The sequence below is a fragment of the Pezoporus wallicus genome, unplaced genomic scaffold (genome assembly GCF_028554395.1).
Source record: "Pezoporus wallicus isolate ANWC-B61680 ecotype Strahan unplaced genomic scaffold, APGP_CSIRO_Pwel_v1 scaffold_8004, whole genome shotgun sequence".
NCBI classification, from domain to species: Eukaryota; Metazoa; Chordata; class Aves; order Psittaciformes; family Psittacidae; genus Pezoporus; species Pezoporus wallicus.
The window spans coordinates 360,513-388,493 of record NW_026639346.1 but is presented as its reverse complement, the minus strand read 5'-3'; the positions used below and the strand labels follow the sequence as shown (position 1 = coordinate 388,493).

Below are 27,981 nucleotides of genomic sequence, written 5' to 3'. Positions count from 1 at the left end.
GAAGTAAATGCCATTAAAAAAAAATATAACTCTACTTTTGTTTTTTAAATGTGCTTTTCACTCAATTAGTATTTCATTCTTTATAAAAAATAAAAGAATGTAATTTTTCCTAGATAGATGGAAACACTGCAATACTGCATTGCAATTTCTCTAGAGGAATTTCTTCCCCTTACTTTTCTTGAAACATGTCTGAACACATACACAATAATCTCTCACATACAGGGACTGGCAGTTGCAAAACTGCTTTTTCTTGGGAAAGCTATATGAGGTGTCAGCTTCACCCATCATGTCACACTACAAAATGCAGACCTAATGAAATACACAAAATATATGAAACCTAATTCTCACACTGCCCTACAACAGTCACACAATCATTTGTATTTTACACTGTCTCATTTCATCTTCTGGTATTAGTCACCTTAATCTTCTGCAAGATTACTATATAAATGACAACACTTATAGCTCTATTTTTAAGGAAATAAAACCCCTATAAACTATTTTTGGAAACGAATGCTAATACACTGGTTATAATTAAACATTCTGTCATTTCATTAATTGGCTTCATAAAATAATATGTAAACAAACTGTTCACTCTTAATAGTGTTCTATTAGTTTCCTCTTTGGGAAACTTTCGGGGGTGATGGGTAATGGGAAGAAAGGGGCTGGATAAGAACTTAAAATGTAAGAGAAAAAGGTTACTTACCTATAACTGTAGTTTTGAAAGTTTTTCTCCGGCAGATTCACACTCTTGGGTTGTGTGTCTCTGCTGCTATGGGCTTGGAACGAACTAAAAATGAAGGGCCCACAGCAGGCATCCAAATGCCCCCTAACTGATCCAATTATTGGAAATAAAGTTATTACATATCCACTTCTTCTTAATTCAAAGAATCCACAGTAAGATTCCAAAGAAATGGGTAAAATGGATGCTTAGAGGTAAAATATATAGGGAAAATAACACAGATATGAGTAGGTCTGTCTCATTACAAATGCTTCTAATGCTTTTAAGTTAAAAAAAAATATTTTAGCCTCCCAATGAAACTGTTAGTGAACAATGATTTCACTACTTTTCTCACAAACTTCAGAGAATTGTGCCTTTTACAAGTAGAAGTAAAACTCCATAATCCGTTCAGACAGCTGCATTATATAAAAGTGTCTTTGAAGTAGCCTTAATCTAACGGTGAACACACAGTGCTATGTATGGAAGAGTTCAAATTAAAATTTAGCAAATCTGAATAAAATAAAATCCTACAGAAATTTAAAAAAGAGTCTTTGAAAAAAGATGGGTTTCTGTTTTTTGGTTTTGGGTTTGTTTTTTTTTTTAAGGTTACCTTCCTGTTTCCCTTCCTCAGAGTTCACTTTAATACCTGCAATATTTTTGATTCACAGTATTTGGAGTTTTTAATAAAGCATGAAAGGTCTTGAGGTACAGAACCTGAAACTTAGTTCAGTAGCAGTTCTAAATTTTGAAGAAAAAGAACTTGATGTAATTTTCTAGGAAAGGTTTATACCCAAAGTGACTGATTAGCTTTAAACTACTTGGCTATAGACAGAAATAACCCACTGGGGTTATTCGAACAGTGAACAGTGGAAAAGCACAAGTTAATGAGAAAAAATGAGGTTACTCATAAAATTTCTCACTCAATATCCTACCCAAACCCAGCCAAGAAAAAGACGATTTCCGAGAAGAACAGAAATTCCTACGACATGATTTTCTAAAACACAACAGGATTTCCTAAACTTCCTTGGAGTAGTCAACTTCAGAATGCGAACACAGCACAGCTCCAGCTAAGTGAACAAACCAGGTTCAGAATACGGACCTCCACTTTTTTCAAAAGTATTCAACAGCACCAAGTAGTACAGGAAATAGGACTACTGATGATGATTAGAAGAGAAGAAAGTGTGTAAGAAACTTCACTGCGTTTCTAAAGATATGACATCAGAAAAGCATCACAATGCACCTGAGCCAAGGATGGTTCATTTGTTATGATTGTTGTGGAAAAAGCTAATCCCTTTCTGTATCAGCCCTTCCAAATCACGTTTTTTTCCAACTAAAATAATCTGAGTCTTGATCTGAGCTGGATCTATTTGTAATTATACACATCCTTTCCAAAGAGAAGATATCTAGTATTGATTAACAACTTGTATCAGATGAGGATATAAATGCCACTGTGAGGGAAGCAATAGGAACTGAAGACCTGAGTATGTCATCTTCCATGGATTTATTTACTTGTTCTGCGGGTATTAGACAGATGCATTAGAATGTAACTTCTGGTGCCAAGTGCCTTAATCTTCATAATTTCCAACTATTCCTTTCATTAACAAATACAGACAAATTACTTGCAAAGTTAATCAATATAGAGAGACTTCCTTAATGGAAAAAGTAGGAAGAACAGATGGACTCTTATCCTTTCACACAGAGCACAAGGGTGAAACTAACTTTTTTGAACTTTGCACGTCTCTATCATGATGAAAAGACCATGTAATCCACTTAATCCAAGACCCAAATGGATCAAAACGATAGAATTATAAAAACAGAGCTCTGAAAAGTACTCAGATACTAGACAAAAGTCTGTATTATAAAATCACTCCTTATGCATATCTGATACACATTAGATCAAATCTGCCAGATTTTGCATTAGTGATTTTTGCATTAAGAATCCCTCTTTCAAAAAGCAAAAGCATGATGATCAGGTTCCAGGAAGAGATGCTGCTTTTCAAAGAAGAAGGCACTTGTGAAAAACTCTGTTTTAGTTCCGCCTCTGAAACAGAGACTGCTTCCCACTTTGAGAGACTTTGTTTGGTGGAATCGAAATATTTTAATAGCTTTGTTAGAATTAATGACTTATTACAGAAAGTACTTTAATTACCAAAGGGCTCCAATCTCCACTTCCCACGTGTACCAAACATTGTAAAAGGACCTCAGCATTAATAAAAAAGACCTTGGCACTGCCTTAGGCAAGTGTACCTCCCCCAAGAAATCTCTGCCTCTCCCCTGGAAGAAACAGTTCCACCACACTACACGTTCCAAGCCTCTGAAAGAACATGGAATATTCAACCAAAGCCTTACAGTTAGAAAGAAGGTAGCTGAAAACCTCTGAGGAAGCATAGCACTACAAATATTTCATGTGTAAAAAAAAAAATAAAAATGACAGAAGAGACCAGTAACCTATCAAAACTTGTGAGTACAATTCTACTCAAAATAAGTTATGCAAGACAAAAAAGTGTGCTTACACAGAAAGTGTAGTGTTACTGTAATATGCATTCCCATGCCTAGACTACAAAAGCAGCAAATAATTCTTTCATGCAGATTTCAGCATGCGCTAGAGTAAGTTCTCTAGAGGGAAGCTGGCTATTGTAAAACATCAGCTAGCATTATACATTCCCGTTCTAATTAGACTGAGTACTTGATACAGTCACACTATTTTCTTCACATAATGTGACCTGAAGTTAGAGTGTATGTACTAAAATGCACAAATGCCAGGCTTTTGCATAAACACCATAAGCAGCTTCACAAAAATGAATGACACATTTAGGAGTTATTAGATAGATTTCTAACAGACATATTCCCACAGGAACAATAGAGGAAGCTTCCTCCTGCAGTCACACCGAACTGAACAACTATAACTAGAACAACCCCAGCGTGTGTCAACTTGTAAACATAGTACAAACTTACAAACAACGCAAAAGCATTATTAAAAAATAAACCCCCTATTTTTCCAAGGTAACAGCTTTTCAGGAGATCTGTCACAAGACTGCTAAAAATCATTCTACTCAACACTATTCATTCATGGCTGAAATCTCAGCAGCCAAAGTGAAAGGAGCTGCTGTCTAGCAACCTACCACCAGTGAATAAATTGTGAACATTGGTCTTAATATAAGGTAGCAAATCCTGCACCTGATCAATACCAATTGCAGGAACTCAGAAACAGAGACCTGCCAGAAGATGCAGTTAGAAGGGAAGCATACGGTTGAAATCATTTTGGGAAGGTGGTTACTGAGAAGTGGTGACGGGGAGAGATCACTTTCTATAAAAATCAATCCTTTCCCCCAAAGAAACAAATCAGAGTCAGCCCATGGCTACGTAATTATGGTAAACAAACTTTACAACTAATGCTCAGCATTTCCTGAAAGCCAGGACAAAAGAGAAAGTGTGTTTTAGTCTTGCTTTAAGTGCATTTTTCCAGATGCTTCTCAGCTAAAATGTGATGAGATTCTACCTAAAGTGTGCAGATAAAAAGTAGCTTTTATAGTACGAGGAGACAAACCACAAGCTCTCGATCAATAAATCAGTAGACGAGATTTAAGCAAAGAGGCAAATTCCCCATTTCACTAAATTAAAATTAAAGGTGAACACGCTTAAGGTGAGCACACATTTTCTTCTGTATATTCACATACAATATTTCCTAAAAAGACTTAGTCACTAAACAAGAAGTATCTGAGAACTTAAACCTTTTAGTAACTGCAAAAAACACATTTTCAAACAGACACACAATTCTCTCTCTCCTCCTCTCCCACTGCCTCAGCATCTTTAAAACAGAAAAAAAAAACCAAACCCAATTGGACTAGGGAGAAAATTTGTGCGCTCTGTGCCAGTTATACAAGCTGTATCTAAATTCAGTTGCATCCACACAGGAATGTCCAAAATTGATGATCTTCACCTTACAAAACTTACAAAATCAGAATCTGCATCACTTTCCACTCTGCAAGATTTTTCTTGGGAGTGTCTAATAAATTAGAATTTTACTATACAAGATTTTTTTCTCAGAAGTTAAACACAGTGCAGAGGAAGTTTGTGAAAAAGACTTACGTTAACCTATTACTATGTAATTAAAAAAATACATGTTGTCTTTAAGATTTTCATGTGGACTTCGCATCTGATTTTGGGATTTCTGAACTCTGAGACCTTCAAACCAATTAACAACAGAGAAAACAAAACAAAACAATCCAAAGAGGATACATTCAATGAAATCAGTTAAGACAACCAGTACAGCTACTGAAGTTAAGAGAAAACATTTCAGAGGCGTATCTGGTTCTGTGCTACAGACTACATAGATACATGGTAGTTCTCTAAAGCTTGTAATGCCTACATAATAATGAATATCCAGCTGAAAAAACATTGGAGACAAGACAGTAGTGTATCTTACCAAATCATTACACTTCTTTTAAAATAATAGATGTAATTTTAATCTAATACTACCTTCACATTAGGCTCAAGTGTGTATTTTCATAAATAAGGCAACATGGGTAGTTAATTAAAAATTCAGCTACCAAAATTTACTACAAATTTTGACTTATGATACTGCTGGGATTTTATAAACTATAAACAACATCAACTGTACATCATTCAGTCTCATGATTCAAAATAAGAGTAACTTAAAAAGAAGATCTTCTTTTTTCCATACATTAGGACCCCAAATAAAAAACACTAGATATTAAAAATATGCATATATGAGAGGTTACAGATCATTGTTGGAGGGGAATGGAGATGAACGTCACAGAAGAACCTACGCTGAGTAAACAGAATTGAACTATGTGACAATGACAAGAAGTTTTTTTAAATATATATATATATATGGAGTTTATATGCATATATATATATTTATATAATATATAGTGTATACACACATACAATCCTTTTACCTTTATCTTGCACTTCTTTTGAAAATCGCTCCCTTTCAATAGCTGATTCGCGTTCTATCCGCTCAATTTCAGCCAATGCATCCAACTCTACTTCATCATATGACGTTATAGTTCCTTGTTGCGAAACCTGTTGCTGTGTCTGTACCACAGGTGTTTGAGGTTGTTTTGCAGCAACTGAAGTGTTCTGTTGTAAAACAGGCACTTGATGTGCCTGTAGGAAAGCTGTCTGTTCATGCTGCGGCAAACACTGAGCAGCGTTTAGTGGGCGGTTAACATCCTGTGGAGTAACGGGTGTTTTAGAAGTCTGTCCTGGGTACTGCACATTAAAAGGAATATCACCCTCTGACACACTGCTGTTTTCCAAACCAGAAAGCATATCATCCTGCTGGTCCATATCCGAAGATCTTACACGAGAGAGTCTTAATGTAAGCTTAGTGGAGTCCTTGGAAGGAGAACTAATGATATCATACATTGCAGCTTTTTCAGTCTGGTCTTTTTCATCCTTGCCTAACTTCATTTTCTTTTGTTTCTTTTGCTTTCTTTCTGGAGAATCTAACAATATGTCTGGGGGAACATCTCTAGGTGATGAATAAGGTGGAGGCTGAGACTGTTGGATTAAAGGTTGTCTTGATCCTAGAATAATAATTCAGAAAAACTGAACAGTTATGTTGTTTCATGTTTATATAAAAACACACTAAATATAACCTACATAATTTTAATGTGTATATCTACATATATCTGTGTTCACAAAGGTCTAAATAGGATTGGTAGGAAGCACATCATTCCTTGATCAAGACGTAACCTAGATAGTTGCAGTGTATTTCCTAGGAACTTTAGCAGTCCACTGCAGGTAGGCAAGGGATCATTTCAGAGAAGATGGAATGAAAACACCCACCACCAAAAAAGAACAAATAAAAATAGTACCTGCAGGTTCAGAATATTAAGTATTAGAAAATGGTCAATGAAAGCAAGTTGACTACAGAAAAAGGAAAGATCAAAAAGATTCATAATAAGGTCCAGTGATGAAGACTTAATGATCAGTGCATAGGCATTAGCTATTTCAGCCACACATTTTAATTCTTTTTTTTTTTCAAGAAGAACAAAACAAAACAAAAACAAACCAAAACATACACAACCTCCTTAACTTTGATTCTGACAGTTCATTTTCAACTTTTTAATTTTTATTTTAGGTAAAGTCATTCCAACCTCCCCCCCTTGTAACTATTTAGATAACACTAATTGTCTTAAGATATTTTCTCTGTCTTATCTCTCCTCCCCACTCTTTTCTTTTAATGTATGAAGTTTTCCTTCTACATGCACTTATTCCAGACTTTAAGTGTATCTAGAGAAGTTTTTAAAAGAGGACATTTTTAATTAAAAGCATTGTTCAATTAATCATATGTAAATATCTTGTTCCTCAAATTAAACTAGCTCCACATAAGTGTTAGCCCAGAAAAAAACTCTGAAAAACAGAGCAGCTTTTCAACCTGTCCTAATCATAATTTTTACCTGTAATTTTTGGCTTAAAAAGGAATACTGAATGGAGGGGAAGCCTTTTGGCTGGACCAATAGGGCCAGCCTCCTCTTGTTAAAGCAAACATTTATCAGATTTATTAATCCATTGGGAATGCTGGTCTTCAGAAAGCAGTGACTGAGATTATTATTAATCATTCAGTATTATACAAATCATTATAGGTCAGTATTTCTAACAATAATAAAAAACTAACTGTAATACAGGTCACCATGTGCTTCATTCAAGAAACACTACTAAACAAGAAAGCAGCTTTATTCTGCAGCTTAAATTTCTACTAGATATTTTAAGAAATATCAGGAATCATTAAGTAATGTACTGACCTGTACAAGAAAATAAGATGGATACCTCTAGCAAAATTTAAATTCAAATGAAAGGTGTGCCTTTACTGATGACTTCTTTGCACACACTGCTACACTTATTTCCTCTCCCTAGTACATTCTGTGAGAATACTTATGTATATAGAGAACAGGTTATGAAATGGGTTTATCTTACCCCTTCTTGACCATTGGCAACACCTTTATATTCTGGCAATAACATGCACAATGTTGGGAAGTCCTATTTTGACTAATCCCAATTCTCAAGAACTTTCCACTATTCTGCTTCCCCTCCTCAAATTAGATATGACACTCAACCACCAGTACTGAATTCCCAACTATACCCTGAAAATCTCTCACTTGTTTTTCAAGAAAAATTTCTATTTTTTTTGATGCTCCCCCTAGTACTGTCTTTTTTGGTAATTTAAAAGATTGTCTTAGCGTAATATGTAGCAGAAATCATTAGCTACTGATTTATTTATTTATTTTATGGTAATGACTACCACTCAGGACAAGCTGCATTTTCACTTCTACAAATACTACAGGCAGCTCAAAACTTTTCAAAGAGATCTTACTGACATCTTACTCTTGAATTATCTCTTACATGAATATTTCTGAAGTTGCAACAATTGAACATTTACTGGTTTTCACAGTAACACTTCAAATAGAGGACAGAGATTTGATTCTCCCTTGTCCAAAATTTTTAAGTAAACACGACAAGATTGTTCTGATTTGGCTTTAATTTGGCATTTGACACGCTGAAAAACATTACTTGCAGACACAGTATTATCTTTGGGTAGACTTGAGGAGGTCAGAAGGATTTCAGTGCATTCCATTGAACAGACATAGAATCCAGTAAATGAAGAAACAAAAGCAAAAAGTTTTCCCTCTCTAAGGCAGCACTACGAATAGACATCTGTCGTGGTTTAAACACCAGCCACCAAGAAGGAGAAAAATGACTGCTACTGCTGAACCCAGGACAACATCTCAAAGTAATCTTTCTCCTGAAGGAAATTCCTGAAAAGTTGACAGTAAGGCCTGTAAGCTGCACTGTAAGTGCACATGTTCTGGTAGTAACTTCACATATTTATGAGATGTCTAATGATGGTTAAGCCTCTGGCAACTAGGAGCAACTTAGAAGCTACAATACTTACATACTGAAGTGAAAAGGAATTGAAAAAGATGAAGTGCTCTGGAACAGTTTCACACCACTTCAGATATTAGCAGTTTTAAACAGGTATCACACATTGAATATCTACCACATTCTGTTAAGATGCTTAGACATCACACAAAACATCACCCATTCTACAGACAGAATTTTGTCTATTACAGTTGAAGTCAGTCTGCAATATGGGAGTCAGTCTTCCTATGGGAGGAGGCTTGAGCCATTGTATGTCTGAAAACAAAGCTCTTACAAGACTTCTTAATAACACAAGAAATGTTTGTGTAGAAAGAATACACAGACACACAGTTATGATCTGTTTGCTGAACCAGTTGAGATTCCAAGGTTGGTAAGTTTTGTTCTACCACATGCTGTCAGTGTAGAAGTTAATATGATGATCTTCAGAAACGATCTTTGGGAATGAATGGAATTTCAGCAGCTTTTAAGTCTAAATCTAGGGCTGTCCGGTAATTCAGGAGGGAAAAATCTGACCTTCTGTAGTTCATCTTCCATAGCATCAGTAAAGAACTTCATGCAATCACTCTTTATATGGCAGGAATACGTAAAACATGTGAGATAAAAAAAATTCTCCGCTGATTTGGGAAAGTCAGTGTATTATTACCAAATAGCAAATATTGACGGTCAACCAGATAATACCAAATGTAGCTGAGAAGCAGGTAAGATCAGTAGCAACTTAGACCTCTACAGAGAACAAATACACCCATCAACAGTACCTCCACAGTCTTTCAGTCATCCTGACCACCCATAATAATCCTGGAACTGGATCAATGTATTAATTAGTTTTCCTACTGATTTCTAGTGGTAGATGGTACTAAGTATAGAAGTAGTTTTATCAACTGTAGCAACTTTTAAAACAATTTTTTTCTGTGTCTCTGATTTCTTATCAAATCCTTTATAATGCAAGCAACTACGAAACGCATTGCGTTGGCAGTGACTTAGCCTTCTTAAAAACATAAAAGTTTCAAAACCAGTTCCTGTTTGCTTACAGAGCTTCACTCACTCATTGCACATCAGTAACTTCAGTAGCAAACAAATAAGCTGCTTTGCAGGAGACTGAAGACATCACTGACATCTCCATCTTACGTTTTCTGTCTACACACTTCCAAATCACACCACAGTAGTTGCATCTCACTTAAGCATTCATGATACTTTCTCTGACGATCTATAAGCCTATTCAGAGTAAAGGCTGCTTGCTTTTCAAAGCATCAAAGTCACAACACTGACCACTTTCTTTGTTGTGATCCACATGGTTAAAAACCAACTATTAAGGTTACCAAGAACTTAGGATTCACATATTTTACAGAATTTTAATGAATTACTAGATTTCCACTTGCACAATAACTTCCAAAATTACTCAAACTTCCAAAGGGTTGCTCAAAACCATATCTTCATATTTCTTTGATTCCCCTGCAGATAAAGGTTTCCAGATGTTGACAGAAAGTCTTTCACCCATCCTACATCCTCTTTATCCGGAAGCATCATTATCTATGCATGAAAGCTGGCAAAAACCTGCTAGTGAACAAATGAAGACTAATGTCTAATACTTAGTTCATAGCACACTGGAGAGAAACTTCAGGAACATTCAAGTGCTACACCTTTTTAAATCCATAGCAAAGTGATCCTCAAGACTCTAGGAGCATTGTTTAAGTGGGTACCAAATTGTTGTACAAACCTGGACACAGCATTTCAGACTTTTTACTGGAAAAGTCTCCGGAAAGAGAGGCTTTAAGAATTCGTATGTGCTACTTGTGGATTATTAGACTTCACATCTGAGTAATTACATTGTAAATAAGCTCCTGAAGGCAGAAGCTGGAGAAAGAAAAGAATCAGAGCATCCATTCTGCATTCATACTGATGTTTATCTGTCAGAAAGCTAAGAACCTGATGATGACAACAGAATCTGAGGAACACACTACTGCCAAAAGATTTTAAGAGAATGGAGTTACAATGTGTAAATGGAAGTGTCTCAGATTATTTTTTTTTTTTTCAATTTAATGTGATCCTATTTACCACTTTCACATAAATAAAATGCTTTCATAAAAATGGGATCAGACAAATTCATCCTGGAACTCTGGCTAAACCAATCTCAGAATTGGTAATAATCATCTGGAGAATATGTGTCTTCAGCAGACTGAAGAAGAGAAAAACTATCCCTTCAAAAGGATGTTTAACAACTGCCCAGTGTTCTACATAGTCTGTATGATTTAAGTACAAACTGGAAGAATACATTCTAGGACTAGGTACTAGGATTGAGGTAATAATAAAGAGGTAGTATTCCAACGTGAATTTGTTAAGAGTAAGTATCATCAAGTCAAAATAATATTATTCCATAAAACAATCTTGTGGATTAAAGAGAACTGAGGGCCGTATTTAGCCTTTAGCATGTCTTTCTATGTAGTTTCTCGTAACAATTTCAGTAACAGCTGAGGAAGTATGATCTAGACATAAATACGGTAAGATTGCAGTACACCCAATAGAAAACGTGTTCATCAACTATCAGTTGTTCTTGGTAAAAATGGATGGAATGTAAGTGAACAAATGCAGATTTCCAGAGTACTATCTTAAGAACTGCAGTTTAAATTATTTGTTATTTATAACTTATCATGTAACAGACTTTTTTATTAATCTAAAGATCATAACAGCTTTTGGTGTTGAGTCTACCAGGGCTTTCAAAAACAGAATCAAAAATTACAATTTTCTTGACTAATTAGAATAACTTTTTGAAACAAAAGACATTCAGTGAGAAGCACAGAAAAATTTTTATTCACCTGAAAAAGAACAATTGTAACATCGTGAGAGGAAGATAGATAAGCTCTACAGAAAGATACCAATATGTTTAAAACAACCTGCAAAATGAATATGAAGTCCTCGTATACAACGGAAGTATCATACAAACTTGTCTACAGTAGTTTCCTGACTACTCATCCTTCTAAGTCTTCAAATAGTTATAGTTACAACTTACGACAGTACAACTCAAGATAAACGCACACCACTTAAAATTCAGGCAAAAAAATCAAAAGACAAGTAGAAGCTCAGAAATGGTGGCTTATGTAAAGATGATAGAAAGAGACCATGCTGCTCTGCCTGGAGAAGATTAGATTAGTGCAAGATATGATAATGTTCTTTGATATGTAAATAACTGCTACAAAAGAAAAAAAAAAGGACATGAATGGTTCTTCCTTGCCCACTGCAAAGAAGTCAAGAAGTGTCACAGCTAACTGCAACAAAAATTATTCAGGCTAAGCATTAGGAGAAAAGCTTTCTAGCACTAAGAATTCAAATGGGTTGCATGGCAAGAATAAGGAAATTCCATTGTAACAACTGACATTTTAACAACAACATTTTTGTAATTGACATTTTAATAACAACAAAAAAAAGATGGAGGTTATTGGGAGTGATACTGGTACAGCTCATTCAACATCAGACAGGGTAAGATGATGGGAAGCACCCCAGTCCTTTCCTGTTCTATTTTCTAAAATCACTGAATCTTCCTCTAGAAATCTTACCCAAGTTTTGTACCAGATATAAAGAAATCATTGCTTATTTTGATAAATAATGCTGACATCCATTTTCAGAGAGGATAGCTTAATTTAAAATTCAAACTTAAAGGGACAGCATATGAGATAAAGAAAGAACATACACTGGAAGGTTTTTAGGCACAGACTGCATTCATTTTCCACTTACTCTGTCAATAGTTTTCAGGAAGGAGTCCCACCACTTTCTCCAGAGCTTCAAATGCCTCATGAAAAAACTCAGCTTTGGCTGTTCTAGCTTAGGACTGATGTATTCAGAAGGATGCTTGCAAGAAAATTAAGACTTGAAAAAAGAAACAAGAATGAATGTTTATTCTCGCCCTGTCAGAAAGAATCTTTTGAGTAAATTTCTTCCACCTTTCTTTTGAAGGAGAGAGGATGAGATGACACTTTCGCTTAACAAGTACTTTTGAGAGCACTGAAGTCTGTACACTGATCTGAGAAGATTCCTAATTCTTCTTGCCACCCACAATGCACTGAGATGCAAAGTGTGAAGAAAACTCTCTGAAGAAGTCCTATAAATCCCTATGAAAATAAAAGCAATCATTCCAAAATTTTCGGAAAATAATCAAATACACATTAAGAATTTCTGGAGGGAGTACAACTTATTTCTAGAGAAGACTGCAAAACCATATACTTTCGGAAGGGTTATTGCCAGTCCTAACTTAAGATATTTTCTGAGGAGTTTAGGAAACTGTATGGAAACAGGACTGTAAATTATATGAACACTTCTCTTTGGAATGCGATGGACTAAAATCATTGTGGAAAGCTTTCCTTTATACAGATCTTTAGATGCTGTCTTAAACAAATCTTTTCTGAGGTACCAAAGCTGCAGGAAACTAGAAAAAACGGCTAAAGGATTTTGATGTGTGACTGATCTTGGGTAACAGAATCCACAGAACATTTCATGAGATCAACAAAAGGAAAACAGTCCATGTTAATTCTTCATAGGTGAATAAAAATGATTTTTTTTAAGAAGGTAGATGTGGTAACATACGATAGTATGAAAGCAGAGCCAAAGGACAAATACCAGCCTAGAACTTCAAGATAAAACTTCAGCTGCTCTGGTACCTTTACTAAAATAGAAGTATAGCAAAGATTCCTGTAACAGAGAAATTTTATTCCACTCAGTAAGTGAATAAACAAAATCATACAACTTCTTCCATCTCTCAAATATCTGCCTGAGTTGCAAACTTCTTCCTCGTTCAGATTCTGCCAAACAGCCAGCCACGGTCAGTCTTAAAGTAATTCAAGACTCTGCAATCACATTCTCCAAGTCTCAAGAAGTCCTTGCTACTTTCCCATCAAAAGTACAGTCTGTACCTATACCTTTGGTAATCACCTCAAGTTTCTACGTTATATAAGGAAGCTTAGATGTAACATCCTCCCTGAGATCTCTCTTTGTACTGATGATGTTTAGTGCCATTCTTTTTGTCCTCCCAAACAAATAATGAATTATTTTGCTAATTTTCTTTATCAAAGTGTGCAACCTTTCAACCAAACTTCCAAGGCTAATGAAAATACCAATTAAAAAAAAAAAAACAAACCACCAAACACAACTTTTTTACATCACTGGAAAATGTATCAGCACAACTTTCACTCCAAATAATAGGCCAAAAACGGTCAGGGATCCCACATTTCAAATATTACTTTAATTATCTACACCTCTCCCATACATTTCTAGAATGCAAGATTAGAGAAAGTAAATGTCTGGCAAGATCCTTGCAGCATCAAGTTCTCTCAATCAAGGTTCATTAATCTCCTTAAGAAGGCAAAATGTGTGCTTTATTAATAGGAAAACTAAAGCTAACACACAGGTCAATAAATCAAAAAGCTCCTCTTGTACTTTTTCAGCCCCACTAATGCTGAAACATTATAATCTAGACTGTAAAATCAGATTGTTTTCAGAAATAATCTGAAAACTTACCCTTCAAAACTGGGTTCTGACACAGCCAAGTGAAACAGCAGCAACTTTAACCAAAAAATAACTCAAATATTCTTCTGTCTGAGCAGTAATCACGTATCTGAGTGTAAGTAGCTTAGATTCACAACGCTGTTGAACTGATCAGCGTGACAAAGACAGAAAAACAACCACATTTAGTCTTCACCATTTACACAAGTCTTGCAAGTCCTTTAGCACACAACTTCATGAAATACTGATGATTCTGGCATGCTTATACAAGTACTTCCACTTGCCACTTGAGCCACATTTCTTCTATCACTGTTTAACACAGTATACGCCTACAGAAGATGAACTACAGAGATCACTCAGCAGTCATAGGATCATAGGATAATTCAGTTAAGAAGGAATCTCAGGAGGTCTTTATTCCATCCTCATGCTCAAAGCAGGGTGAGCAAGGCCACATTATGCAGAGCTTTACTCAGCCTGAACTTGAAAACCTCTAAGGATAGGAAATGCAGATTCTCTGGACAACGTCTTCCAACACTTGACTGTCCTCATAGTGAAAAGGCTTTTCCTTAGACCTAGTTAGAACCTCCCTTTTCAATTTAAGTCCGCAGTATTTTATCCTTCCTTTACAACACTGAAAAGCCTGACCCACGTCTTCCTGATAATCTCATCATAACCACAGAAAGGCTGCTCTAAGGTCCACCCTTGCCAAAGGCATCTCTTACCCAGGCTGCACAAGGCCAGTAACTTCACCTCCTCTGGAATCTCCCGTCTCCTGTTCTTATCCCCACCTAACCTGACCATCTGGAAAGACTTAATTTTGTTTACGGCTAAAGAGGAAGAAAGCACTGTTGCATCTTTGTTATATAAATATATACATAACAATTTATATTTTATAATATATACATCTTTATTATACATAAACACTGAAAAGGAAAATTAGAAAGAATACACCCAAATCCCTACCTTACCAAGTCTCATGAACCTCAGTCATTGCTTCCTATGGATAATACTAAAAACTGCAGTATGCATTCCAGATTTTAGCATAAAAAATTATTTTGAACAGATTTTTCCTCTGTTCCCTCACCAGACTGACAGTTCACCCTATTCCTTCCCCACAGCTGATTTTTTCAGCCTTCATTTATGATATATGTATTGAGTTCACTGCACTACATTCAATTTCATGTCCTTAAGATTTCATGATTGCAAATAAGAGTTGCATGTTAAAACACTTTTGAGCTGGTTAAGCGTTCAATACTCGTAATGCTGCCTTTAAACCATTTCCTATGCACAGCAACTGAAACCATTCTTCTAAAGAACTTAATCCTCATACTGGAAAGGATTTAAAATCCTTCTGTCCTCCATGAATTTGAGCCTTGATTTGAAAGATGATTAATCAATATTTTGACTTTTAGAAATTTCTTCTGGATCAGGGCTCAAAATAATTTTGTATCGAAACATAACATACCCTCTAGTACTACCTGAATACAAAAGTCAGGATGAACAACTAAATACCTTTCTAAACATTCTGTTCTTTAAAATTGGGAAAAAAATACACTGATATATATGACTGCTAGACTACCTTTAAGGGTTCCATCACTTCCAGCTGGAGAGCACACTGACTGTGGTGATCTCAAGGAAAAAGATGCAGCATTCCTTATTGAAGGATCGCCATCCTAAAGAGAAAATGATAAAAACTAACATTAGAAATATGAACACTTGGTAAGAAAAAAGACTGAAATTAGCACATACACTGATAAAACAGATTTGACTAGAAAGCATATAAGAAATATTAGAAAAATACTTACTTACATAAACATATTTGTAATTTAGACTGCTATTAGATTATATAAGCAACATTCCAAAGAACAATCAGCCCTAAGAATAATCTATAACCAGAACATGAACATAACAATAAATCTATGTACATGTCTTCTAGCTAGATAAGCACTTTTGGTACACATTAAGATTCCATTTAGAAATTTTCTGTTGCAAGCACTCATAGTGAAGAGCTGAAAAGTGGCAGATGCATGACCTCTATACAATGTCAACTGAAAGAAATTGAGCATAAAATGAAGATTATCAAAACAAACTCATAATTTTTTTTTCACTTAAGCTACCCTTAAAGCTTAATTTCGAATGTGATCTTTAACAATTAAGCAAATTAAGACTTTGTATCATCAGGACTGAACAGAATCTCTAGCATTCTCATTGCAGCAGCTGAGATAGTCTCACGTAAAACATAACTGGAGTGACTTTAGCTTATTATTTCCTGTCTCAACAGTTAGATACAAAAAACCTCAATGGCAGTATAAAGCACCTCCCCAACATAGCAAACAAGTTCTGCTGTCTTCTTAGTTCTACACAGAACTGCTTGAATGCAATTCATAATTTCTGACATACTTCTTTATAATATAATAGTAATGACAATGTCATGATGTCTGTACTCTATCTTTAATAACATAAATGTGTCCTTCTTACCCAAACATTACCTTAAAATTAAACACGAAACCCACTACTCAGACTACCACTTAATGTTCTACCTGGGGTTTTTACTGCTTTCACGGAGCCCTCTGCTGGTCAGGAATATACTTGTTCACACAATGCCTTTACTAGATTTAAAATTTCTTCAGAACAGTATTTCCCATTTTTAGCAGTTTGTTGTTTTTTTTTTTTAATACAACAGCTATAGGAATTTTTGAAGGAAATAACAAACTAACAAACATGCATCTATGAAGATACAAGTTCTATAACTGTAAATAAACTGCAAAAAGTCAGTTCCTTTAAAGAGTAAAGTCATTCTTTACTTCCATTGACAAAGGAAGTCGTCAGAGAAATTCTAAGGTTATTTAACCTTTATCCTAATTAAATTGGTTATTTCAGTAGCTAATATTCTAACATGGTTCCTGTTGAGGTAGCTCAATACATGCAGTTCTTGCATTTATTTTTTTTTTTCTCCTGAATTATCTAATAAATACTTTTTATCCTTTCCACCAGTCTCAACCCAACTGATAGAATGTTAGAAGCCTCAATTGTAATTACGTTGACACATGTTTGCATGGGAAAAAATCAGCAGCCAGTAGTAAATTAGAAAGCTAAATTGGCATTTCAGGGGGAGAGCACCCCTCACACTCCCTGTGACAAGGGCCAAACAGCCAATTTCCACACATGCACAGCTGTAGACTAGACAGTATTAACGTTACACCTTGTGAAGGTGTAGATGACACTGCTTACAGAAAAGGAAAGAGCTTGATATTCATGGACTGAAAGTGCTTACAAGTCAAAGAACACAAATCCTTAAGAAACCAGATTTCGACAGTTGCGTCATCCACGGACACTTAGAACACAATTCTATTAGACATTTTCCACTTAGTGTTTTTTGAATTAAAGCGACCAGTGAGGGTATGCTCTATGTTTTCATAGTCTGCCCATTTTGAATGAGTTACCTTTGTAAGCTTTCATGAACTAGGATGTGGTTGCATTGCTTGCACCATAAAATTAATGATGAATATTTTTAAATACTCCATCTTTAGAATTATGAAGTTATTCTGAAGTAATTCTTAATTAATATGAAATTTTTCAAAAATCCTGTCTTACCAAACCCAAGATTATCTTGATAGTTTAATACAGTTGGATGATACATGTATATTTAATGCAAAGAACAATGAAGACATATAAAAACATAAGACTGATAAGACTAGTAACTCTCTTGGAGTTCTACTGTATTAAACCTTGCAATGGATTTGGAGAGTCTGGAGCTACTAGTACACTTGTTGAATACAACACTTTTTTGCTTCCACAAGATAGTTCAGGAAGACAACAGTCGCCCACATTTTTTTGTAAGCTCAATAAAACACAGACACAATCACACTCACCCAAAAAAAAAAAAAAAAAAAAAAAAAGGCCTGCTTGTCACCAGGTTTTGATGAGAAAACAAAACTGAAGCTCAAGTGCCATTAACAAGATTTTGCGTCAAACTTGAAGAATCCCAACAAGCTTCACCCACATGGTGAGATGCTCATTAGGGAGAAAATTAATCAGTAGTTCGAAAAAATGTGGGAGAAAGTTGTGGGATTTTTCCCATCAGATTCAAGACTTCAGAAAGAATTTTTCCCTTGTGAAATAAAAGTCACTAAAGGAACACATCTTACAAAGAAACCAGGCCATAAAAGCATGTAAAAGATCAGTAAGAAGAGATGTCCATAGAATTCTTGCCTCAGACAACACTACTCTATTACCCAATAGGTTATTCAAATACATCAAGTCTAATGGACAGTTGCAGGGATCTTCGGAGAGACAAGTTAACTATGCAACTATTTACAAGCTAGTATTGTTTTCACCAACACATTGCTACAGTAACTGTAGAGACACTCTACCATTTCTTTAAAATAAGCTCACATGAGTTTATGTGAAGATTTCTTACTTTTCTTTATTTCTTCAGAATGAATGCTACAAACAGTTCCAAAGGAAAGAGAGATCTAGCAAAAATTAAATCTCACACAGTCAAGTCACACGGTTGAGTGTCATCAGAAATCAAAATATATTTTCAGTGGCTTTACTTTGTGTGATTTTTACTTTGTGTGATTTTTTTACTTTACTGATTAACAACATAATAAAGGATCTGACTTCTGAGGCAGCTAAACACATACTTCCTTTATCATAATAAATATTTATCATAATAAACTGATTTAGTTAACATACATCACTACTTAATCTGTGCACCATCTGTAGGTAGTCTTCATTTGAGCCATGTCTAGAATTATCAGCATGATGATTAGCTGAATTTCCAGACAATTGACTTGAAACTTTATTTTCATGGAGATTCCTCATCCCAGCTGTCACAATGGGACTGGATACTGAAGCTGAAATACAGAAAGTATAAGTAACTATATTAATATATTCACACACTCATCAACTCTTAAAAAGTTTTTGAGAAAACACCATAATAGTGGATATTTATGTGTTGTACATGTAAGCTCTTGAATCTGAACAAGAATCTTTTGCCACAAAAAACTTAAATAAAATTCGGTATCTAAGATTTTAATTTTCAAGAGAATTTAAAACCTAAATTCCATGTACAGATTATCCATGTTACTATCCACATTTATTTTAATTACAGTCAGTATCATAGTCTTACTGGTTATAGAAAACTTTGCTTTCCTCCATATAACTGATTTTCACTGCCTTTAGTCATTATCAAGGTATTCATGAGGCATACAACATTATACAAAGAACCATCTGTATCTATCCTAAGCACAATGCTAAACTTCAAGAACAAATCATTTAAAAGAATCCAGTGAGAATTCTACTTACCAACAGAAAAATGCCCTAGATACTTTAAGTGTTTGTGTTTTGCAAGATTGTTTTAGAAAAGGGAAGTACAAAGACATCCATTCATCCCGAAGGTTATCTTTACCAGTTACTGCATACTTTGAGCATATTTCTAGCCAACTTAATTTGGTCAACACTACAAAGATTTGGTAAGGCTAAATAAGCTGGCAGCGAAACTTACGATATCTTGGCAAATCCAAGGTTTTAGCTAGTACAGAAAAATGGCCATAGCTAACAAGCAGAAGTTTTTGGTTTGTTTTGATTTGTTGATTGCTATGTATACATGCCAACTATGCAAAATGGGCAGTTTGCATGTGGGTATACCTACAATATACTTTTTTTTTAATAAAGTGTATACTGGCACTCTGTAGAATCAGGTAAGCAAAGCTTAAACATACCTGCCAACTCAAAGATTTCCATTAAGCATGTGACTCTTTCAAAGAAATCAAAAAGCTGTAAAACGTGCACATGAAGGTAAAGCTGACATGAGCTAGAAGAATAAAACAAACATCACAGACTTACCTTGTTGCATCTGCGGATGTGGTGTATAACTTGGAGGGTGTGAATACGGCATGTATCCTGCAGGGCTTTGAGGAGCATATGGACTAGGCACTGGGCTGTTCTGTTGTGCCAAAAATCTGTTACCAGAGCTTGTCTGTGGTGGCACAAACCGACTAAAAATAAAAGGAAATTTTTAGAAGTTGGAAAAGCAAATTTAGACAAAATTATTGATATAAATTTCAACATAATCAATAATCTCCCCCCAAAAGCAGTATTTAGGCTATCAATACCTTCCTAAGTACAGTTATTAATTAGGCATCACAGCCTAGGTACTACATTAATAACAGTGAAGACCAGAGCAAAAAGCATTCATAAGGCCTCCACTTAAAGAAAGGATCTGCAGTTTCCATAAGTTGGTCCTAGAAGTTCTAATGAAAGTGACAGCTAAGTTTTAATTAACCACTAGGTCAAGTAGGATTAACAAGGAACCATCTGCTCTAAATATGATTTCTCTTGGAAGATTTCAAAGATACAGGAATGTGGCAGGCAGTTAGGTAGGACCTGACACAAAGTCCACTGAATACAATTTACTCTTTCCTTGGCTTTATCTTACACTGATCCTACAGACAGAAAGCCATAAAAATAACATAGGCTTGTGGCAATAATAAATGCACATTATAACCCAGTAACTGGGTCAAAACTACATGCAGAATTCTTTCCTCTAGTCCAGTGTACTTTATTATATGAATAAAGGCCTGGATTATAGTACATACTACTTGCAAACACTCAGAAGTTTAAAAAAAAGAACCAGAATAGCTGACAAGGATGTTGCCGGAAGACTTGCCAATCTACTATGCCTACCCTCTTCTGAGTGGCCTTTAGTATAAGTGTTAACATGTTAACAAGTACTCCATGCTTTTACAAGCTTTCTTTTCCACCCTCCTGCCACACTGGTACTGGAACGCATTAGCCTCTTCTCTATTAACGCATACATACTGGAACGCATTAGCCTCTTCTCTATTAACCTCTTGCCACCAGCCTCAGCCTCTGCCACAGGTAAAAAAGATGGGGAGGGATGGCAGGAGATGCGAAGGGACTTGTTAAGCAGGAAAAAAAGTTTGTCAGAATTATGGAAGGGAGTGAGAGAGGAGAATCATGACTAATCCTCAGAATACAAGGATTAAATCAGCGACAAAAAGGTTTCTTTGATAGCTGAAGGAACCCACCCTGCTGTCAAATGCAAAATTTGTCTTGACACTTAGCACCTTCCACTCACATACTTGCAACAATAACTGACTTTCAGTGTAGGAAGAATTTCCAGTTGGCTGCCCTTCCCACCCCATTTAAAAGAAAGCATTACCTGGAAGGACTATGTGATATAGTGGTTTGTTGATAATTGGAAGATGCAGGACTACCACGCATGGAATTCTGAGACATATTAAACTGTGACATCATCATCCCTATTAAAAAGAAATAGCAGCATTACTTTACACACATTTCCTTTTTAATCAACAAAATCTCTCTTCAGAAAGTATTATATACAAAGAGATTATAAACTTTATAGCCATTAACATCATCTACCCATTTCTAGTGTTAGAAAACACTAGAAATGATCACTAGAAGTGATCAATTCTGTTTAAGATATTCATTTTACATCATGACATATAGAAGTGTTCTTAAGGCAGCGTTAATTCAGTTTTATATATTAACTGTGGTTCTTTCCTCTGTTCTTTACTGCTTCCCAATCCAAAACCTACCAGTAAATAGAAACATTTTGTAACAGGACATATATTCCAAACCCCAGGCTGGTGTGTACAGTTATTCGTTGTGCCAGTAAGTAAAAGATTTTGAAACTTTGCAAGTCAGAAGAACACAGAAAATTTATCTCCCATTTTTCAAGCAAGCACAGCAAACAATCATCTTGGGCTGTGCTTCAAGTCCTCACCACTACCATAATCCTTAGTGGTTCCTTCCTACCCAGGGCCAAAAGCTTTCTACTCCAACTCCACTACCATTTGTAAGTAATGTTATCAAAGAAGGTGCTGAAATACTTCAGTTGCATAGCAGAACCAATATTGCAACTGTAAGCTCCCACAGCCTGTAGATTCTCACAGTCATGCTTTGGAAATTCTGGAGTTGTACTAGCTGGCAAGCCACAAGTACCAAAGTGCTTGAAACTAACTGAAGGAGCATTTGGACAAGGCCCTTAATAATTTGCTGTAACGTTTTTTTCATGCCTGAAGCAGCTGGGCAGTTGGACTAGATAATCATTGCAGGTCCCTTCCAACCAAAATAGTCCAGTCCAGTCCAGTCCATTCCATTCCGTTCTAGTCTATTCTGACTTGCCTATTAAGGAGAATTTAAAGGAATCATTTACTTTTCCTCTCTTTGATACAGGAATAAAGAACTCCCTAATAACAGCATTACACTGGAAATTGAAGTGATGCAGAAACAAAAAAAACTTAAATTACTTTTAAGTTATTTTAATGACAGAACTTAAAAGTACAGCAGCTAAATGCAGTGTCAGAATCCATGTGCACACTGAAGTTCTGGAAGCCACAGCAAGTAGTACAAATATTTTAAAACAAAAGTTAGACAAAAGGCTGACAGGAGTCCCCAGTGCGGAGTGTTTGAGAGTTGTCAACCCTTCAATTGCTATCACAGATTTCAATTACTGCAGTATTCACATATGCAAAACTAGTTTCAGAAATCCTCTCTGAGGTCTGTCACCCTCTTTTCCCCCTCTCCTCAGCAGAGAAGAGACGTGATAATCCTGCAGGAATGCAGCCCTTACTACCTCCAGGTAGGTGTGAAGTGCTACACTCCAAGTACATTAGCACACGAAAACTGGCCCAAGAGCAGAAGTCCCCTGTTCTGCTGAAAAATACCTGGAGACCTCCCTATGGAGGACACTTCACTGTCCCATATGGACACTGGTTGCCTCAAATAGAGGCAAGTGAGGAGGAGACTCCAGGGATGGTTTGCTGCAGCATGCCCATTTCTCACTCACCTCTCACTGCCACTCTCAACACCAGCTAGGTAGGGTATTTTAGTCAAACTACCAACCCTTACCATTCACGTACAGGAAACTGACAGAATGTGCCTGAATGAGCACAAAATATACACAGAAAGTTTCATTTTATGTTTAAAGCAAAAAATGTGCTTTCAATATACTTTAAAAATTTTCTCTGTGTTCTCTCCTCCCTAACTTCAAGACACACTTTAAACCACAGACGCAGTAGGCTTTGGTTTAAAAGAATCACAGGAAATATAGAAATGAATCAAATTTTAATACCATTAAAAACCCAACCAACCAACCAACCAAACCAACCAACAAAACACCTAAAAATTATTCTGTGACAGACAGCTCTCACCTCTCTCTCTCTGTTGAGGCAGGGAGTGGGTATACAGGAGGCAAAACCTCCATAATGTAAAGAAAAAAAAAGAAAAACTAGAAAACAAAATTAAAAAAAAAACCCCAACAACACAAGAAATAAACAACTAACACCAGCCAAACAACAACAAAAAAGTCCCACTGTCTTCAAAGTTCTGAGACAGATAACAACCATACCTGATAACAATTAAATAAGAAATAAGTAAATGCCTCAAATATTTAGTCTAAAAAGGAGTTGAACTTAAGTTTGCTGCCATTAGCACCAAAATATCTTCTTGTATATTTTTTACATTGTTGCCATATCACTAAGCAGCAGATCTATGGCTTCACTGTGCATTTCCGTACCTTAATATTTAAGAATTTCTTCTAAATGTGACCTTAAATATTAACTTATTTTATATATATATAAAACTTAACCTAATAGACATAACTTATTTTATATATATATATATATATATATATAAAAAAAAACTTAACCTAAATTATGAACTTGAATATCAGAAATGCTCAGGTTTGAGAAAACATCATCCTAGTAGTAACGCTACTACAATGAGTTTCCTTATAATATACTTCCAGTCTTGCCTACGTTTTGCTTTCTCTTTTTTTTTCTTGGAAAAAAGGTGACATTCATAAATACATTTTAGCATTCCTACTAAATTGCTAAATGCCAAAGAATGCACTACATAAAACTGCAGCTCAAGGTGACAGAAGTCTTGTACGATTGAACTGTATTACAACATCAGCATGTTTAAGCTAGGACTGCTCACCAACAGGTGACGTTTCAGTTAAATATACACTCTTATTTCAAAGTTTTTCCCTTTTACAGGCACACACACTTGAATTTTTGTACAAGCAAAAAAATTTATCCAGGTAATTTATGTTTACAGAAATATGCATATGATTATAAACCCCAAAATTCACAAGTTCTGATAAAAAGCTTGAATGGAATGTTAAGCCCCTCTTGAACCCTAAGTAACGCTGTGAATACTAACCTACTGAAATATCCTATTTTAGCTTATCTTCCAACACGTATCTGCTGAAAAACAAAGCCAAAGTGTTGATAAAGAAAAGAGAAAAAAATATTATGAAAACTGAAAGCAATCTAAATAAATCCTAAAAAATTATTCTAAAGAAATCCACTCCACTCATACACCATAAGATGCAGGAAAGGTGTAGTTGCAAGATGACATTCAAAACTGCGTCATCTGATGAAAAGTTCTAACATAAAATTATCATTGTGCACTTGTACACAGTTAGGCCTGACACCACATGGTGGTGTGAATCAGTCTGTTCAGACAACCTGGTAATAGAAAACAGTCTGAAAAAAACTAACTAAAAATCTAATCTAGAAAACCTAGCATGATTGAAGACTGTCTTGACAGCAGGACTATTATCTAAAGACAGGGTATAACAGTTTGAGCACTGGTGCTATGTTACCTCAAATTAAATATACCAGCAGTGGAGGGTGAGGGGAAGTAGAGGGTGCCCAAACAGGATACAAGTAAAGTGTCCAGATCATATACCCTTCTTGCACTATTTGTTCATTATAACTAAAAATGATTCTTGCTCTAAAAATCAGTTTTGAACTAAATACAGATCAGTATGAACTTGGGAAAAAAACACCAGCATAGAATTCTGCTTGTGCTTTACCTTATATTCACAAGAATTCCTAACACAGTATTTAGCTTTCTGAAGACGCCTTTATTTCCTGAGAAACTGTATTGAACCAAGAACTTTATTCCATGTTTAATGTAATTCTTTAGCTAGGTGATCTTCCTTTTCTTGCATCAGAAATGAAAGCTAGGAGAAATTAATTTGAATTCACTTTGTCCATACTAGTGCTGAAACTGACACACTGAAGGGATGGTGGCGCACAGATCCATCCCAGGCTGAGTCCTCAGGGAGTCCCACTGCCTTTGTTGCTTCTCAATTGTGGATATTACAAATACTGGGTTACAGTACACACTTCTGACTTCAATGCATGCTGGACTCAACAGAAAGTGGAAAGACAATATTCAGAAGACAGGGAAGCAAAAAAGGTGAATCTAAAATATTAGTAAAGAGTCTAAATTTTAGTCTAGCTGGCAAAATGCAAGATCTCTACTAAACCCACAATTGTTCTACAACTCACAACCCTACAATGATTAAAATACCTGTTCAGAAAGCAGGAGAAAATCAAAACTTTGCTTTTCAACACATCAGTACGTCCACCTTTGGCCTTAGAGATCTGAATGGGAAATGGCATAGCTAATAAGGCTATCACAATCTGCCAGCATCTAACTTAAAGATCCGCGTATTTCCTGGTAAGACTGTAGCCTTTTTCCATTGAAAATAAAGTCACATTTCACCTAGCTTTTCCAGGCATTCATTCCAGGGCCTTCTTCCTCTCAAAACACTTTGCCTATAGCTGTGATTTTCCTCTCTTCCCCCTTTCTTTCCAGTTTTCAGATTGCACACTTATATTTCAATTCTTGCACTCATACAAGTAACCAGAATTATATAAAATAAAATAAAATTAAATATTCAAGGGAGTTTAAAAGTCTGATCTCTTCTGGTTCTCTGAGAAACTTTCTTACTAAAATAACACCAACCTTTTTGAATTTCACGCTTAATTATTTTTATTCTGTACCAGTATCTTCTTTCAAGGAGGGCCAAAACACATCTACCAAAGATATAAGGGCTTTTACTTCATTGGGATTATCCTTAACCTACTTAATCAAGCTGCAAAACTGTTTCCCCCTGTGAAGCACATGTAAATGCATCAAAGAACTTAACAGTATCTAGCCCTGCATTTCACATTTTCATTCCTGGTAGTTTCGGCTTTCTTTCAATTAACATCATGTGTTCTGCCCTTACCAAGTTATTTTCAAATATTTATTGGCTTTTTACTCACTGGCACAGATAAACAAAACTAATAATCTCTTTTTGCTATTTCTCCTGTCCAAAACCACCTTACACTTCCTATGCTCTGTGGACTCCAGTAACACTTCTATCTGTATCTCTGCAGTACAAGCAAACCTTTACCCTCACACTAAGTAAACTCTGGAAATTCTCCTACCTATTTCATAGTTCACTACTGCTGCAATAATACACTATAATCATACAGATTTTCAGTAAGATTAAGGCATATTTTTCCAACCTCAGTTATTTACTAAGACAAATATACACATGTAGCCATAAAAAATGAAAATGAACTATTTTAAAACAAAATCTAATCACCCTACAGATTAAAGTTTGTAGTGAAATTAAATTTATTTTTACAAAAATACGGTAGTATATTTCCATGCTTATTCTACTATAATCAATCACTTGCAGAAGATGTCATGGTACACAGGTTTATATCACTATCAAACACAAGGTAAGGCATAAATACCACAGTTGGACTCCATATAAATTTGTGGTTAGCATCAGGCCCCTAAACTTCAGAACAACATAAAATGCAATAATAAATAATAAAAAATCCTTACCGCTTTGTACCCCGTATCTGTTTTGCATGCTTTTCTCCCTGAAAACATTAGGATTCCTTGCCAGGATAGCCTGCAGCAAGACTGGTATATCTCCCTCTGGGTCATCACTGCCAAGGTTATCTTTCAACTCTCTGGAATTGTGGAAGTAAGCAAATAAAGAGGCAAATGCATTTTCAAATTATAAGAAACTATGAGTCAAGTAACAAAACAAAACAAAAAAACAAAAACAAAACCAAAAAGAACAAAAAAACAAAACCAAAATGAAAGAAAACAATTTACTGTTAAAATAGACAAAACCAAGCCTGCAAAGCACCACTCCCTGCCTGTATGGATTTTTTTTTTCTCTTTTGTTTAAGAAGTGGAAGAAGTGGTATTCTTACTAGTCTTTAGAATTATTTTCTGCTACAAAGCACTTCTGTTTACATGCCTGTCAGTTTTAGACTATTATAAAAAGTTTCTTATGCCCTCTTTTATGTTGTGACCTTCCTCACAAAAACACGCTTTGGCATAACTTGAATAAAGTATTATTGTAGGAGTAAAATTAATACAAGCATGAACGTATAACATTCAGGTTACAACCCATTGCTTTGAGAATCACCTGTTTTAAAAAGGGAAATTGGCATATCTTTGACACCACAGGATTCCCTCTTAAATATATATAAAAAAAAGTAATGTATTTTCTATAACTGTATCCATGCTTTCAGCTATGGTTTGCTTTAAGAACTTTTAAAAGCTACTTTCACTTGATCTATACAACTGATTGGAACACGCAGGAAAAAGTGTTGCCAATGTAAGACAATTCAAAGGACAACAAGGGGAAAAAAAACAACAAATAACAAAAGAAAGAAAAAAAGGGAAAGAAAAGAAAAAGGGAAAAATTAACAAAAAGAGAACACATTACCATACTTGCTGGTCGAATTCTTAAAATACGTAAGTTCAATACCTAACCAGAATGGACACGGGTCTTACATGGGTGTCTCAAAAAACTTTCTTTCTGTATAATACTGGGTATACAGTATGTGTATTATACAATATGTGCATTAACAACCAAAGTGGAACACTAATGAGTATTGCAACATCAAAACCACAAAGTCTGCACTCCTAACTACCAAGAATAGGATAAGCAGTAGATCTATAAAATATCTCCCACAGTTATGCATAAAGGCTGCAGGACA

General features: G+C 35.4%; 1 protein-coding gene across 8 annotated transcripts in view; it reads right to left on the bottom strand.

The window, feature by feature from the left end:
* Nucleotides 1-27,981, bottom strand: part of NIPBL (NIPBL cohesin loading factor) — a 156,197-nt gene that overhangs the window by 66,924 nt on the left and 61,292 nt on the right. For 7 of the 8 annotated variants that reach the window (XM_057414299.1, XM_057414301.1, XM_057414300.1 and 4 more), the window contains exons 4-9: nt 26,807-26,937; nt 21,306-21,405; nt 19,967-20,118; nt 18,815-18,975; nt 15,696-15,789; nt 5,641-6,273 (exon numbers count right to left, since the gene is read on the bottom strand). In XM_057414299.1, coding sequence (XP_057270282.1) covers nt 5,641-6,273; nt 15,696-15,789; nt 18,815-18,975; nt 19,967-20,118; nt 21,306-21,405; nt 26,807-26,937 — 1,271 coding nt within the window. The remainder of the gene's footprint in view (nt 1-5,640; nt 6,274-15,695; nt 15,790-18,814; nt 18,976-19,966; nt 20,119-21,305; nt 21,406-26,806; nt 26,938-27,981) is intronic. The other variant, XM_057414302.1, reaches the window with a different exon arrangement.